Source organism: Marmota monax, unplaced genomic scaffold (genome assembly GCF_021218885.2).
Source record: "Marmota monax isolate L192 unplaced genomic scaffold, Marmota_monax_Labrador192_F-V1.1 WCK01_AAM20220418_F8-fsc00188, whole genome shotgun sequence".
In the NCBI taxonomy this organism is placed as follows: domain Eukaryota; kingdom Metazoa; phylum Chordata; class Mammalia; order Rodentia; family Sciuridae; genus Marmota; species Marmota monax.
In genome coordinates this window covers 516091-529082 of record NW_026692655.1, presented here as the reverse complement: position 1 = coordinate 529082, position 12992 = coordinate 516091, and the positions used below count along the sequence as shown (strand labels likewise).

At 42.6% G+C, this 12992-nt stretch overlaps 1 protein-coding gene across 2 annotated transcripts in view; it reads left to right on the top strand.

Moving 5' to 3' along the window:
* The window catches only part of Galnt10 (polypeptide N-acetylgalactosaminyltransferase 10), a 240579-nt gene that overhangs the window by 108859 nt on the left and 118728 nt on the right, over positions 1–12992 (top strand). The window contains exons 2-3 of one of the 2 annotated variants that reach the window (XM_046446390.2): positions 446–569; positions 3107–3245. In XM_046446390.2, coding sequence (XP_046302346.1) covers positions 446–569; positions 3107–3245 — 263 coding nt within the window. The remainder of the gene's footprint in view (positions 1–445; positions 570–3106; positions 3246–12992) is intronic. The other variant, XM_046446391.2, reaches the window with a different exon arrangement.

Below are 12992 nucleotides of genomic sequence, written 5' to 3'. Positions count from 1 at the left end.
TGTCAAATATTTTAATTTTTACCTTGATTGCATATGAAATGATAATATTTGAGATAGACTGTATTGAATTAAATAAAAAATATGACTAAAAGTAACTTCACTTGTTTTTCTTTTTTTTTCTGAAAAAAATAGAAATTTTCAAATTTCACATCTGCCTTGCATCTTATTTCTGTTGGGCAACGCTGCACCCAGCACTTCCTCCTGTGGGTGAGAAGAATGTGCCCATCCTTTCTCTTCCCTCCCGGCTTGTGAGTTCCCAAAGGGTACAGTGAACTTGTGTCATTTTTCTGGCCTCTGCACACCTCGCTGACACACAGGAGGCCCTCACCCGGGTGGACTGAGGGCAGAATAGATGGTGACAGATGTTCCGTCATCAATCCCCAATTCTCCCTTAGGTAGTGTACTAAGGTTACTGACCTTCTTTCCCTTTTCTTCTTTTTTACAGTTTTTGTCCTTTTTCTTTAAGGGCTCACACAATCGGCCAAAGAAGACAGTTTTCTCGGGAGATGGGCAGAAGCTGAAGGACTGGCACGACAAAGAAGCCATCAGGAGGGACGCTCAGCGCATAGGTACGGAGGGCAGGATGGTGCACAGGCGGGCTCTGTGGAGGGCGTAGGCTTGTGTGCACGTGTGTGTTTGTGTGTGTGTGTGTGTGTGTGTGTGTGTGTCAGCATGGGTGTCTGGACCTGTTGACTTCCTCTCTCTGCCACCATCCCTCCCCTGACTTCTGCCCCCACTTCACTGTTCGATCCTCTTTTTCCACTCACATCACCAGAGCCACTGCCTAGGAGCGTCTATCCTGCCACCTTTGTTGGGTGATTGAAAATGTCTCCACCATCTAGGATGCTTTGCCACCAAAACAAAGGGTGTTAATAACAAAGAGCCAAACCCACTGAACACCTATGGGGAGCAAGGTCCATGCTCTGTATTTTATGCATTGTCTCTGTTCAATCCAGAATTAACCTGTATGGTCCACTTAATTAGAGGGGGCCTGTATCTCAAAGAGGGGCAGTAACCTGCCTGCAGTCCCACAGTGAGAACAAGGCCAATCTGGGATAGGAATCCAGTTCTGGAAGGCGGGTTGATCCCTACCCACCACCACAGCCATAAAGTTTAATTAACCTACCAGATTTCAGCTCAAGTTTTCCTTGACTAATTAGTCTTTGGAGCAGTTCTTCTTGGACTGGAGAGCGAGGAAGGGCTGGGATGAGGTGCCACAGGTTCCATCTGGGGGATCAGCTCTAGGAAGCCTGGGCATAATCAGGAGAGCTGCACCAATGCCAGTCCCCAGCCATGTGCCCATCAGTCCATACCCCCTGGGCCTCAGTCTCTGCCTGTCACTGGGGCTCGTGCCCCCTGCCTGGACTAGCTCAGGTTGTAGTAATGTGCCATGAAAGTGATGGGTGTGAAGTGGCCTCACTATGCTGGAAAGCACCCTAGAAATATAAGGGATGGATCTCATTGATTTGAATCTCAAAGGCAGACCCCACTGTCGGTTTTTTTTAAATGATGTTATGAGAAACCAGCCTCCCCCAAGGCTCTGGAGAGAGCTCACATAACAACTGAACCGATGGCCAGGAGACTAAAGACACGAAGTGCATCGCCCTGTGTGCCAGTGGTTTACAATGGAGGGGCTGCTTAAATTGGAAAGGGGACATTTGCAAAGAGCTGATTCACCACACAGTTGTACCAGAATGATTAGAACATCAGGTTGGCCAGCAAGGAAGAGTGGTGGGGACAGCAAGAAGAATCACGACCAGCTAACAACATGGCAGGCATTTTGCCCTGAGTGGCCTCCTTAGTCATCAGTGAACTTCATATTCCAGTTAATGCAAGAGCGAAAACTTAGAAAGGCCAAAGGCACGTCCAAGTGACAGCTGGGATCTAGCAGGGCTGGCCTGCAGGCTCCACTCTGATCTCTGAGTGAGCCCATGAGTGGCCCTGCTGGAGCATCCCTCAGAGCCAACATTCTGGTCTTGTCTTTCTGCTTCCTGCATTTGTGTCCCTTGAGGGATCTATCCCGGGTGTTGGTCAGCGATGTCTTATTGTGGAGCACTACAAGTGACAGAGGGCAGGGTCCTTCCCCTTGTCCGGCTGAACTTGAGTAGCCTTGAACTCCTCTGCTCCGCGAGCTGATATTGCCAGCATATACTTTGCAAAGTAAACAAGGCCACCAACTCCAGAAGGTGAACTGAGTTTTAGTTGGTGATCTCATTACCATTTCTTCAAAATCATCAATGCAGATTCTTGGGCTCTATTGCAGCTGTTGTGATACAATTCCCACACACCATATGCTCCTGGAGAACCCAGAGAAGACTTTCTTGAAGCATCAGGGACTCCCCAGATGGATTGTACAGAGAGACTAAAGCTAGCCCTTATCCTCCCAAATCTGTGACTGGAAGCGACACGTTCAGGCAATCCTGGCTTAGGGTAGGCAGCTCTTAATTTATTTACTGTCTCAGAAGAAAAATATCAAAGCATCATCATTTATGGCAATTTTGATTTACATATAAAGTTTGCTTCCCTTAGAGAGTAATCATATTTCCTCAAATTTATATAGCGTTTTATAGATTTAAAAAAGCATTCACGTGTGCAGCCTCTCTTGCCTCTCCCAAATAGGCTGCCACTATCAGAGGAGGAAGCTGCAGCTCAGAGCTGGTGTGACTTGCTCAAGGTTGATCTGCTCATCAGTGGCAGGCCTGGCTGTGCATCCAGGTGTCAGACTCCAAGGGCAGGGGTATCTGGAGCTCCAGAGGGAGTGGAGGGAATGTGGGTACCCACACACCTGGCTTTGTAACTTTCTGAGTGTCAGTAATATTCATCTGTAGATTGAGAGCTTTTGCATCTACTGTACAGGGTTGCTATGGAGATTACATGAGAACAAGATCCTTAAGGGACGTGATGGGACCAGGACTGAATAAACGGTAGTTCCCTTCCCCCTCTTCCCACTTCCCTCTGCAAAATCTGGAGACATTTCCCATATCCAGGTATAAAGCTTTATCTTTGTGCTTTCAACACATTTTGCATCCTTCCTTCCCCTCCCCATTCACAGAAGCCCCATAGATGCTAGGTGATCAGCAACACCAAATTTGCTCTTTGCCTCTAGGAAATGGAGAACAAGGGCGGCCTTACCCCATGACCGATGCCGAGAGAGTGGACCAGGCATACCGAGAAAATGGATTTAACATCTACGTCAGTGATAAAATCTCCCTGAATCGCTCTCTCCCTGACATCCGGCACCCAAAGTGAGTGTGACATCTCTCATTTCTGGGGTCTGAGGATTTTGCCTGTGGCTCTTGTTTGAGAATTAATTAAAGAAACAGGTCCATGAAGCACTGCTGACGGAGATTTCCTCCTGTTGCACAGGGCCTTTGACAGAGGTTCACGTGATCAGGTTCTCCTGGAATTTAGAGCTGGCTCCCCAGAAGAACCAGCCTCCCTCTCTTGGTGGGCAGTTGGAACCACCTAACCTCTGCATTTTGTCTCTTGCCCTGGTCCCCAGGGACATTTATACCTCAATTTAGAGGACCATTTGTGTGATGTTTTTCTTTCTTTTTTTTTCAATAAGTAAGTAGTATCTTTTTAGTATTGTCTTTTTTATAACTGTCTCAAATCATATTGAGAAAGGACATGTCTCACCAATTATAAAGATGATAATGGCAGCTGACATTCATTGAACAGGTAGCATGTGCCATGTACTTCATTTGTATTATCTCAGGTTCCTGAGAGGTAAGTCCTGGAATGTTGCCCATTTTATAGATGAGGAAAGTGAGGCTTAAACAAGTAGCATGACTCAATTAAGGCCCCAAGATGACTGAGAAGCTGAGTCAGGTCTTAGACGTCAGCTCAATAAGAACTAGACTCTGGACCCTTGGCTCTCCTATGTTTTCAGTAAGGTTTACTGTCATGTTGATGGTGATTTTCAACTATAGCAGTTCTCAAACTCAATGCACATTAGAATTGCCTGCAGAACTGCTAGAACGCAGGATACTGAGACTCATCGCCACAGTCCCTAATTCAGTAGGTCTGGGTCGCAGCCCAAGACCTTGCGTTTCAAGTAACCTCCCAGGTGACACTGGTGTTGCTTATTTGGGAACTACACTTTGAGAACCACTGCCAGGAGAAGATGTCAAAATTGCTTCTAAATGAAGGCAATACTGAAGAGCCCTGGAGCACAACATGTTTTGCTCAGGGACTAAGAAAATAAAGCCCGGGATAGAAAACAGCTAGCATTTATTAGATGCTTACTTATGCCAGGCATTGTTCTAAGCCAGTGGTTCTCAAGGTGTAGTTTTCCAGAACAGCAACATCAGTGTCACCTGGGAATTTGTTAGACATGTAAGTTCTTGGACTTCAGCTCAGATTTACTGGATAAAAGGTGCTAGAGAGGGGCCCACCCGATCAGTGTTTTAACAAGCACTCCCATTGCCTCTGAGGTAAGCCCACACTTGAGACACATTGTCCTAGGCACTTGAAGTACATTAACTCAGCCAGAACTTCCAAAACCCTTAGGCACTATTATTACTCACTGTTTTACAGATTGAGGAGCCAAGCACAGTGGTGCATGCCTATAATCCCAGCAGCTCTGCAGACTGAGGCAGGAGAACCACAAGTTCAAAGCCAGCCTCAGCAACCTAGTGAAGCCCTAAGCAAATTGTGAGAGACCCTGTCTGAAAACAAAAAATAAAAAGGGCCAGGGATATGGCCCAGTGGTTAAGAGCCTCTAGGTTCAATCCCTGATACAAAAAAAAAAAAAAAAAATTGAAGCATAAAAAGGTTAAATCGTGTATGCATAAGAAGCACAGCTGGTTAGAGGTGGACTCAGAATTTGAACTCAGAGAGTCTGGCTTCAGAATCCATGTTTAATCTCTGATCCATGAAGGTCTTTGCACCTATTGAAACTCAGTCATAGAATGTAAAAGTAAAGACTGAATCTTGGGAGCATGTTTGGTGATTTATAAATGCTTTTATCCCTTCACCTCCTTTGTATCCTGCGACAGTACTTTGAGGTTAGCATTGTTGTCTCCCCTTGTAGATGATGAAACCCCACAGCAGGAACCCTCACCTAAAAGATGGGCTGTCACCAGAATGAGGCCCCCTGCCCCAGGATCTCTTGCCAAGTGGGGATGCACAGAGACCTCAGTGTGCTTGCCCGTGGGGTTTGAAATTTGTTCCATGATCTTCACTGCCAAGCACCAGATTTTTCCATCTAAGTCTGAGCGTGTAGGTCAGCTATCACTGATGTTGCTGGATTCAGAACTGTGACCTGACTCTGAGGGTCAGAAACTCAATTTTTATGTTTAGCCCCTTGCAAGTTCAGAATTCTACAATAATTTCATCTTCCTGTGTCTAGGGAAGAAGTTCATTTGGGAGCCTGGTCCTCCAACCTCAGCTGCTGTTCTTGTGATACTGTAGGTTCTCAACCATGAGTGTATCTACATGTTTTTTTAAAAAATACAAAGACTGGTGTCTCACCTCCAATTGCTGAACTCTGACTCTCTGAGGACACAGCCTGAGTCTCAGTATGTTCTAAAATCTCCAAAAGTAATGCTCATACATAACCAGGAATCATTGATATAAAACAAGGAATATTTTGCAATGAGAAAGAAAGGCTGAGTGTGGTCACAGCTTTTATCTACCCTTTCATCTGTTCATTCAGTAACAACATAGCAATGTTCTGTGAGTGAATCTCTGTGCTCAACACCAGGAACAAGGGATAAATGAGCTATTATTTCTTGGTGTATTGGGCAAGGTGTGGGGACAGATGGCGGAAGCAGTTGAGAAGATCAATAATAGGGGTGTGTGTTAGTTAGCTTTGCATTGCTGTAACCAAAATACCTGCCAAGATCAACTTAAAGAAGGAAGTTTATTTGGGGCTTATGGTTTTCGAGATTTAGTTCCTGGTTGGCCAACTCCATTGCTCTGGGCCTGAGATGAGGCAGAACATCACGGCGGAAGAACTCGGTGAAGGCTCAGGTCATGGTAGCCAAAAGCAGAGAAAGAGCACAAGATGCCAAGGATGATATGATCCCAAGGCCACACCTTCAGTGACCTGCTTCTTCCAGCCACATCCCACCTGTCTACTTTTACCATCCAGCTGTCCATTCAAATTATCAAACAGATTAATTCACTGATGAGGTTAGAGCTCTCGTAATCAAATCATTTCACCTCTGAACATTTCTGCATTGTCTTAACACATGAGCTTTTCAGGGGATACCTTGTATCTAAACTATAACAGGGCAGGCACAGGATGGTTTGGGACAACAGAGAATTCTGGGTCCTCTGCCAGAAGGCCGGGCGCAGTGGCACATGCCTATAATCCCAGTGGCTTGGGAGGCTGAGGCAGGAGGATCATGAGTGAGTTCAAAGCCAGCCCCAGCAATAGCAAGGTGCTAAGCAACTCAGTGAAAACCTATCTCTAAATAAATACAAAATAAGGCTTCAGTGACCCTGAGTTTAATCCCCAGTAACCGCCCCCTGCAAAAAAAGAGTTCAGAAGGCCTCCCTAAAGGAGTGCCATCCATCACATCCTAAAGGATTAACTAGAGCTAGCCACATGATAGAGAGTGGAAAGGACATTGCAGGTAGGAGAAATGCCCCGGAAGAAGCCTTCAGGAAGGATAGCACACATTGTCTAACTTAGGGCTTAAGATGAACCTTCCACTGGCTGTAAGTGGAACCAGGATGGGGGCCCAGCCTTGGGCAGGGTTCTTTTACAACAGTCCAGAGAAAGAAACATCCTGTTAATTGAGAAGTCCTGCTGGGATGCACAGATGGGTCTGTGGACAGAGTTCAGGCAGTCTGTAAACCTGGATGAGAAAAACATGGCTTTTTTTTTTTCATCAACCTCTACCTGAAATATGATGTTCCTTCCAGTTATTAATGGAGGCATTAAAGCCCCCATGACACTGTCACCCAAAGAAACCATTCCACGTCACTTTATAGGCCTCTTGAAATGGCATATGCGCTTGGCATTACTTTGAAATGAAGGTGGTTTTAGATTTTATATCCAGATTTTACTGTGTGTTAATAAAGGAGCATATTTACTACCGAATTTCAAACTTTTGTTCTGTGAACTACACAGTGGCTTCTCAATTTACGATAGTGTTAGATCACCATAAAGCCATCATAGGTTGAAAGTATCATCAGTAAAAAAATGCAATTAACCTCATAGCTACTGAACCTCCTAGCTAAGCCAGCCTACCTTCAATGTACAAAACTTACATTAGCCTGAGATGAGATTATGGCAGCCAAAAGCAGAGAGAGAGCACAAGGACCCTGGGATGATGTGATCCCCGAGGCCACAATCCAGGCGCCATTGGGCCAAATCATCTGATTTTATAAAATACTGTTGAATATCTCATGTCATTTATGGAATGAATACAGTAGGAATGGCTGTGTGTGTATGCTTTTGTACCACTGCAAAGTCAAAAATCATTAGGTTGAATCATGGTATGTCGGGAACCATTTGTATTTCAGTCTCATTAGCTTCCTCTACAATTTCATATATTTTGTTCTCTGTACTGTGAACATTGGATACGCCAGCCCAGTGGAAGGTCCTTAGCACTGGTTAGCTGCAGAGCACCTGTTGCAGGTGGGGAGAATTGAGCTAGGAGACGGAAGGCATCTCTATTACCCGCCCGTCCACCCACCCAGCCAGCATCCAAGTTACTAACTGAAAGATGTCACCAAATCCAGTGCTCCTGATGCCCCCCTTCTTTAGGATTGCCAGGTAGGGAAGGCGACTTTCAGAAAAGAGTTGACAGATGTCTTGAAGCGCTCTTCTGTTTTCCAGGGGGATGCTTTCCCACGGTTTGACAGCAGGAATGCAGGAAGAAATTAGAGCAGTTGAGCTGCTCACTCCCTTCGGTTTCTTTTAGCTTAAACAACTTCTCCGGCAGGAGCTGAGGTTTATGTTTGCCTTTTATTCCTTCAAACTGAATTTTGGCAACAGCGTGTTAAGAACAGGATGGAGGGGCTGTTTGTTTGTGCCAGCTGCCTTTGCTTGCACCAGAAGCTGCTCTGGGGAGCACACAGCCACGGAGAACAGCAGTGAGGCAGTTGGGCTCCGACTTGCTGGGCTTGCATGTGGGAGGAGGCCAGCTGGCTCAGAGCGGGCCTGCCCTCTGCACCTCCTGCCAAGTGAGTGTGAAGGAGGCTGCTGGTGGGCTGGCCCACTCTCCTACTCCCTGGGGAGCCCTGCTGGGCTGCCTGGCAACCCAACACAGAGGCTCCTCCCTGGCCCACAAGTGATAGCACAGGGGACCCCCGCTGCAGGAGTGGCTGGGGTCTACAGTTCTTGTGCAAGTCCTGCTTTTAGGTGGTCCATGAAAGCAGCTGACAGTCCTCATCTGCTTTCTTCATTCTGTGGGGTTAGCTTCAGTAGTAAATGAACCTGATGGAATCTTTGTCTACCAGATTCCTGCTTCCTTCTGTCCTTCCTTCCTTCCTTCCTTCCTTCCTTCCTTCCTTCCTTCCTTCCTTCCTTCTTTCCTTTTCCCCCTTTTTGTTAAATTAACTTGGTTAATTTACAGTATATGCTGAATTTCCTCAGAAGAAGTTATATTATACTAGGCCACAATTCCATTGAGCAACTTTATAACCCCAGCAGTTTCCAAAATACAACAAGGAAGCCTATTACCTTTGACAAACATATATTAAATACATATCCTGAGGGGAAAAAATCTTGCCAGGATAAGAAGTTTAAGTCAACTACATTTGTTGTTATAATAATAATAATTATTATTATTATTATTATTCCCCAATAGGAATGTGCACATAGATTTAAAATTGTTATTTAGGGATCCAGATGGCGTAACAGATTTACCCTCTTGCCTGAAACAAACAAAAACAAAACTCAGTGCTTTTTAAGATACCTGGACATCAGGCAGTGAAATGCGGTAACTGCAGGAGATGGGAATCAAATGAGGTGAGCCTTACAGTTGCCATAGCTCATTGCCCCAGGCCATGGGACAAGGATGGAGACCCTGTGTGGAGCCTGGAAGATTTTCCTAGTTGAGGTAATAGAGCTGAGAGTCCAAGGAGACAAGGAGACTGGAGTTTACAGGACTGGTACTAGAGAGGAGAGAGCCATGGAGTTGGAGGGCATCCCCTTGACTATACACAGAGGTACTGATCAGCCTGAGCCTCTGAGGAAGCTAGCTGAAGCTGGCGAGTGGGAGATCACCCAAAAGGGCCAAAGGGAACAGTGCCTAGCATTCACTCGGAGCTGAGGATGGGGCCTTTCCTCACCACTCAGGCTGGAAAGTTTCATAGTTCATACTTCATAGTTAGTTGGGTAGAGTTTTTAGAAAAGGCTTACCTCAAAGGGAACTAATAGCCCTACACTGAACATTGCCCTGGACAAGTCTTCAAAAAATCACAGATTATGACCCCAAAAGATCAAACTCTTTCCAAAGAACTTAATGTATTACAGAACAAAGCTCTAGAATATTTATGGAAATACAAAAGTATTCATCCTGAACAATGTGAAATCCATTCAAATATTAAAAGTGCAAAGAAGCAGGGAAACATGATCCAAAATGCCAAGGATAGTCACTCAATCAAAACCAACCCAGCTATTAGATACAGATACTAGAATTAGCAGAGGACACTAAAACTGTCATTATAACTCTAATTTATACATGTAAAACGTTAAGTAGAGACATAGAAAATATTGAAAGATCCAAATCAAACTTCTAGAAATGAAACTGACAGTGCCTGAAATGAAAAATGGATTGGATGGGATTAATAGTAGATTAGATATTACAGAGGGAAAAAAATAGTAAGCTTGAAGGGATAGCAAAGCAAACTACCCAACAGAAAACCAAAAGAAAAAATTTGAAAAATGAAAAGAATATCACTGAGCTGTGGGACAACTCTCTGAAGATGAGGAGGGAAATAATGGCCGGACTTTCCTAAATTGAATGACAATTATAAAACTATACCCAAGAAGCCTGGTGAAACATGAGCTCAAAAAAAGCAATGAAAAAGGCTAGGCATGGTGGCACATGCCTATAATTCCAGCTACTTGGGAGACTCAGGAAGGAGGATCACAAGTTCAAGGCCTGCCTGGGCAACTTAAGGGAGACCTTGTCTCAAAATAAACTCTGCAAGAGGTCTAGAGATGTAGCTTATAATAGAACACTGGGTTCAATCCCTGGTACAATAAATAAATAATAGCAAAAGAGAGGAAGAAAATTATATCAAGGCACATAAAACATATACAGAGTAACAAAGATAAGATGATAAGAGAATTCTTGTTGGAAACAATATAAGCAAGAATGTGATATAGCAACATCTTTTAAAGTACAGCAAGAAAAAAAAACCTGTCAACATATAATTCTGACTCAATGAAAATATAAAGATGGAAATAGTGATCTTTATTTACAAAGAATGAAGATCACTAGGAATAGTAGCTATATTTTTTTTCTTATTCTTTAAGTCTTTTGAAAGATATTTTACTCTGTAACCAAATATAATAATAACATATTATTGGATTGAAAACATGTCAAAGTAAAACATATACCAACATAAATGTTGGAGGGAAGAAATAGTAATATTCTATAAGATTCTCATACTACATGTAAAGTGGCATAATATCATTCGAAGGTAGAGTTTATTAAGTTAAAATGTATACTATAAACCCTAAAGCAAGTGCTAAAATAACAAAACAAAGATTATGGCTAAAAGCCAACAAGAGAGATAAAATGGAATCATTAAGAATACTCAATTAATCCAAAAGAAGGCAGAAAAAGAGAAACAAATATCAGAAAGATAAAATAGAAAGCAAATACACAAAGATTATGGACTTCAATTTAACCATAACAAAAATTACATTAAATGTAATTGTTCTAATGATTTTAGTTAATTGGCAAGGATGATCAGAATAAGAAAGCAAGATCCAACCGCATGCTGCCAGCAAAAAAAAAAAAAAAAAAAAAAAACACATAAACAAGGTAAAAAAAAGATATACCCTGCTAACACTAGTCAATAAAGAAACATGCAGTCAGGCATGGTGGTGCATGCCTGTAATCCCAGCAGCTCGGGAAGCTAAGGCAGGAGGATTGCAAGTTCAAAGCCAGCCTCAGCAACTTAGAAAGGAACTAAGCAACTCAGCAAGACTCTGTCTCTAAATAAAATATTAAAAGGGCAGGCCTGGGGATTGGCTCAGTGGTTAAGCGCCCCTGGGTTCAATCCCCAATATAAAAAAGAAAGAAAGAAAGAAAGAAAGCTACAATGGCTATATTAATTTCAGTTAAAGTAGATTTCAGAACAAAGAACTACCAGGAGTAAAGAAAGTCATTTCCTAATGAAAAGGCCATTTATCAAGAGGGCACAGCAAAAGGGAAGAACTCTGCAATGAAGTTGACCAATTATGCTATATGCAGGTATGAATATATCACGGAAAGTTATAACTTTATAACTGTAATATACCAATTAAAAATAAATAGAAGGAATACCAATAGAATAGAGGAAGGGGATCAGGGGGAGGGAGGAGAGGAGGGAAAGAGGAAATCTAGGGCTTGAAATGAAGCCAAATATTATATGCATTTAGGAGTCTATCAAGATGAGCCCCACTATGATGTAAAACCATAATTCACCAATCAGAAACATTTTTTTAAAAAGGACACAGTAATTTTAAACATTTATGCACCTAGTAGGAAAGCTTCAAAATATAAGAAGCAAAAACTGATGGAACTACAAGGAGAAACATATATGGCCACAATTATATGAGACCTTAACACCCCTTTCTTAATAGTTGGTAAGACAAACAGAGCAAAAAGAATAGAGGATATAGTAAACTTGAATGCCACTGTTAATCAACCTGATCTGATTGACATTTATAAAATACTTCACCCAATAACAGTAAGATATAGAGAGTTTTAAGTGAACACGGAATATTTACCAAGGTAGACCAAATTCTAGGCCAGAAAACAAGATTCCATACATTAAAAGGAGTCAAGTGATACAAAGTACATTCTGTGACCACAATGATATTAAATTTAGAGACAGAACAATCTTTAAAATTTTTCCAAATTTTCCAAACTGTATAAGTCAGTTACGAATGATGAATATATCAAAGAAGAAATCAACAGAAAAACAAAAAAGTACTTTGAACTGAACATAGTGAAAACACAATGTATCAGAACTTGTGGGTGTCACTAGAGCAGTACTTAGGGAAATCTGTGACATTAAATGTATTGTATTAATAAGAAAAATGGTCTCAAGTTGGTGTCAAAACTGGAAATTCTATAACTCCTTTTTATTTTTCTTTTTGCTCCCAGAAATTGAACCCACGAACATTTAACTACTAAGCCACATCCCTTTACATTTTTTATTTTGAGACAGAGTCTTTCTAAGTTGCTTGGGGCCTCACTAAGTTGCTGAGGCTGGCTTTGAACTTGCCAGCCTCCTGCCTTAACTTCCTGAGACACTGGGATGATAGGCATGTGCCACTGCACCCAGCTTAGATTCTATAAGTCTTAAGAGAATAATAAAGTAATATTATGAGCAACTTTGTGCCTATAAATCGAACAACTTTGATGCAATGATAAATTCCTTGAAAGATGCAAAATCACCAAAGCTTACTAGAGAAGAGCTGATTAACCTGAGTAGCCCTGTGTCTATTAAAGAAATTGACAGTCTGGCTAAAAACCTTCCCATTACAGGAAATGCTCTTCCCCCCTCAAAAAAAATTTAAAGAGGATGGGGTACTTTCCGATTAATCGTGAAGCCAGCATTGTCCTAATACACAGAGCAGACAAAGATATTACAAGAAAAGAGAATTGCAAATCAGTGTCCCTCACGGCACTGAACAACATCATCATTCAGTTTTTTCCACTCAGCGAATACAAGAATCAAAGGGGTGAGGAGGCGTGCCCAAATCACACAGTGCACCCTGAGCAGAGTGTATCCAGAGACCAGTTGGAAATGGGTTTGTCATCATGGTTTGCCAGCCCTTTCAGTGTTCCAAAGTGCCCTGGTAAAGT